Genomic DNA, 2,862 nt, shown 5'->3' on the forward strand with positions numbered 1-2,862 from the left:
CTTTTTATCACATAATCAAGATTTGTGGCATTTAATCGTGTAAAACGACAATTTTCCTGCAACCTTGACTCCAGTGCAAAAGTTTGTGACGTCATGTACTTGTCCTAGACATGATGTCACAAACGAAACAATTGAAACTTATGACCAATTACAGGTCTGATGGGTCATATATAACATGGGTTAATACGCAAAAAAGTATGACATGGTATTCACTGGATAACACAGTACATTATGTGATGAAATAAATTATGATCACTAACACAATACTTTGATACTTCAAATAGATGGAGTATTAATATGCAAATGATGTATTGATCCATGAGCTAATGTCATACTGTTCTATATATAGGGAAAATCAGTGTTTCCTTTTGCTTATACAGTAATACACACTTTTTTATTGCCACACAGGCAGCGCCATCAGAAAGATTCAATCAAATATATGCATCGCTGAGGAAAACAAGAAAGCCTGATACATCACTGTCTAATTCAGACCATAGTGCTAGCTTTTCCCACAACAACAGTTTCTCAAATGACCTTGACCATGGTACTCCACACTTGAACAGAAGTACAGATTCTGTATTCAAGAGTCCAGTTCAACGCTGGGTTGACAGAGACACAAGTTTTAGTATAAGTGCTTCAAGGCTTTCTAATAAAAATAGAAGTAACAGTTACATTGGTGAATTTTCAAGGAGATTTGACCTTGAGAAGGATGAGAATGTAAGACACAATATAGAAATGTATGGCGAGAAAAGAGACAAGTCTATTAGAGAATTTTCCAATAGAGTAAACTCACAAGTCGCCTTTATGGACGGTAACTCCAAAGAAGAAGATTTTGTGTACGACAGTGAAAATAGTGAAAACATTGAAGAGGGCTCAGACTTTAGGCAAAGACATCACAATCATTCAGGAAGGGACAGTGGAGCTAACAAAACAATGTCTGGAGGTTATAGCAGAAGTTATGACCAAGAGGACAGACGAAATTCTGACCGACTGGAATGGAATTATCATAGGGAAGATGAGAGTACAGGTGTCCAAACATTTGAGAGACTCTCTGGTAATCAAGAAATTCTCCAACTGGCTTCCCCTGTCATACCTATACAAGGGCGTGGACGCCAGCCTCCCCAAACCCAGAGGTCTGTCACGCCTGTCTCCAGAGATCAGGCACACTCTGGTTACGAAGTCTTAACATCAAAAGGTAATACTAAGTGTATACGCCAGCTGATGGTTATGAAACTATAATGTCCTTCATATATTTATCTGGACTTTCAGTTGATTTAAAAGTCAACAGTTGATGACTTCAGATTGTGAATCTTGGGTCAAATCCAAAGACAATTGATTTGTCAAAATAATCAATATTTAAAAATTGGTTTGATTACAAAATAATGATGTATATGTTTGTTTGCTATGTTGACCAATTATAGCATATACAAGTAGTTTGTGTAATCTGAGTCCGAAGTTGTTATTCTTTTTATCTAACTGTTAACTTCATTCGTCATCTTTTTTCTTGCTTGTATATATTAATTTGAAGTCTAAGATATGGTTGTTGACATGAGGTAATAAGGTGCTGTGAAGAAAATTCATAAATTATGTATTCAAATAAGTCCATTTTCCATATGTTCTTTAAATATTTGATGTCGCTTTTGATTATGCTTAACATATAATTAATAAGTCTGTATGGAAAAAACACCTATTTATTAATTGTAAATTGGTGATTCTGATGCTGTGTTTAGCATAAATTTGGCACTTCCAACATTTTGATTAATGAATTATGAAATATAGTCAAATAAGAAATGAATTCATTGATTGCGTAATATTGAAGGTTTGATTGGTTTCACATTTCTGACCATGATCGATCTTGCAGCAGAAACCAAAAGAAAAGAAAACAGTCGTACTGAAGACAGCGGTTGGTCAGATATAGAGAGAGGTAGGTGACTCTGGGGAGGTTTAAGAAACAAACAACTGGTTATATAAAGAACTGAGGAAGTTTGTCTTTGAGTTGATTTAATTTACATAGAAATGTCGAAAAAAATCCACCAATATTAATTCATGTTTAGCAATTTGTATTTAAGCAGTCTCTTAACAGCATTATAATAACATAGGATAAGACTCAAGTTGTTTTATTATTTCAAATAAATCATTTATTTATTTTCATTGTTTAAATATATAGGTACTATTATGACTTAAATTATTTAATCTATCAAATATCAGTTATAATCCAGCCTTTGAGTGATTATGATTCAGTGTTTGTAAATGCAGAATATGTGCCAACCGGGTGTGAAAGAGCAGAGTCTGATGGAAGTGTTAGTGACATTGACCTTATACCGAGCCAAGAGGATGAAATTTCTCTCAGGTTGACTGACCACAACAGTGTCAGAGAGGGTCTAGGCTCTGCTGGAGATAATGGCCTCCAGTCTCTCTCTCACAAAGGTAAGGCATGGAACAGGTTGTAATATTGTCATTGTTCTAGTACTTCTTGTATTAGCTTATTCATATAGCTAACTGTCGGGGGGTGGGGAGCAACAGAAATTGGTTCCTATTATTCTGTTAGAGTCGTTTTTACAAGTGAACAGGGAGGAATAGTTCCAAGGCCTGTTGGCATTATACATCCCCAGACAACACTGAAGAAGAACCGTTCCTGATAGAAGGGGCTGTAAAAGAGTTAGTATGGCCATTTGTCATTGGAATATTTGAAATGAAACATTACCTGGTATTTGAGTTTATTAATGAATGCAAATATTCATGCTATAAATCAGCTTCAAAATATGGTACATTCAAACAGTTGTCAACAAAGATCAAGATAATATTTGATACCAGAATCCCCACTTCTACAATAATTCATGTTCTGTTTGGTTTCAATATACT

General features: G+C 35.0%; 1 protein-coding gene across 1 annotated transcript; it reads left to right on the forward strand.

Moving 5' to 3' along the window:
* Nucleotides 1–753: 753 nt before the first annotated feature.
* Nucleotides 754–2,645, forward strand: LOC110444474. The gene is made up of 3 exons (XM_021488846.1): nucleotides 754–1,195; nucleotides 1,862–1,924; nucleotides 2,257–2,645. Exons 1-3 carry the CDS (start codon nucleotides 805–807, stop codon nucleotides 2,448–2,450), a joined length of 648 nt encoding a protein of 215 aa, XP_021344521.1. The 5' UTR covers nucleotides 754–804; the 3' UTR covers nucleotides 2,451–2,645.
* The last annotated feature ends 217 nt before the right edge of the window (nucleotides 2,646–2,862 follow it).

Source organism: Mizuhopecten yessoensis, unplaced genomic scaffold (assembly GCF_002113885.1).
Source record: "Mizuhopecten yessoensis strain PY_sf001 unplaced genomic scaffold, ASM211388v2 hete_36130158, whole genome shotgun sequence".
Classification (NCBI taxonomy): Eukaryota; Metazoa; Mollusca; class Bivalvia; order Pectinida; family Pectinidae; genus Mizuhopecten; species Mizuhopecten yessoensis.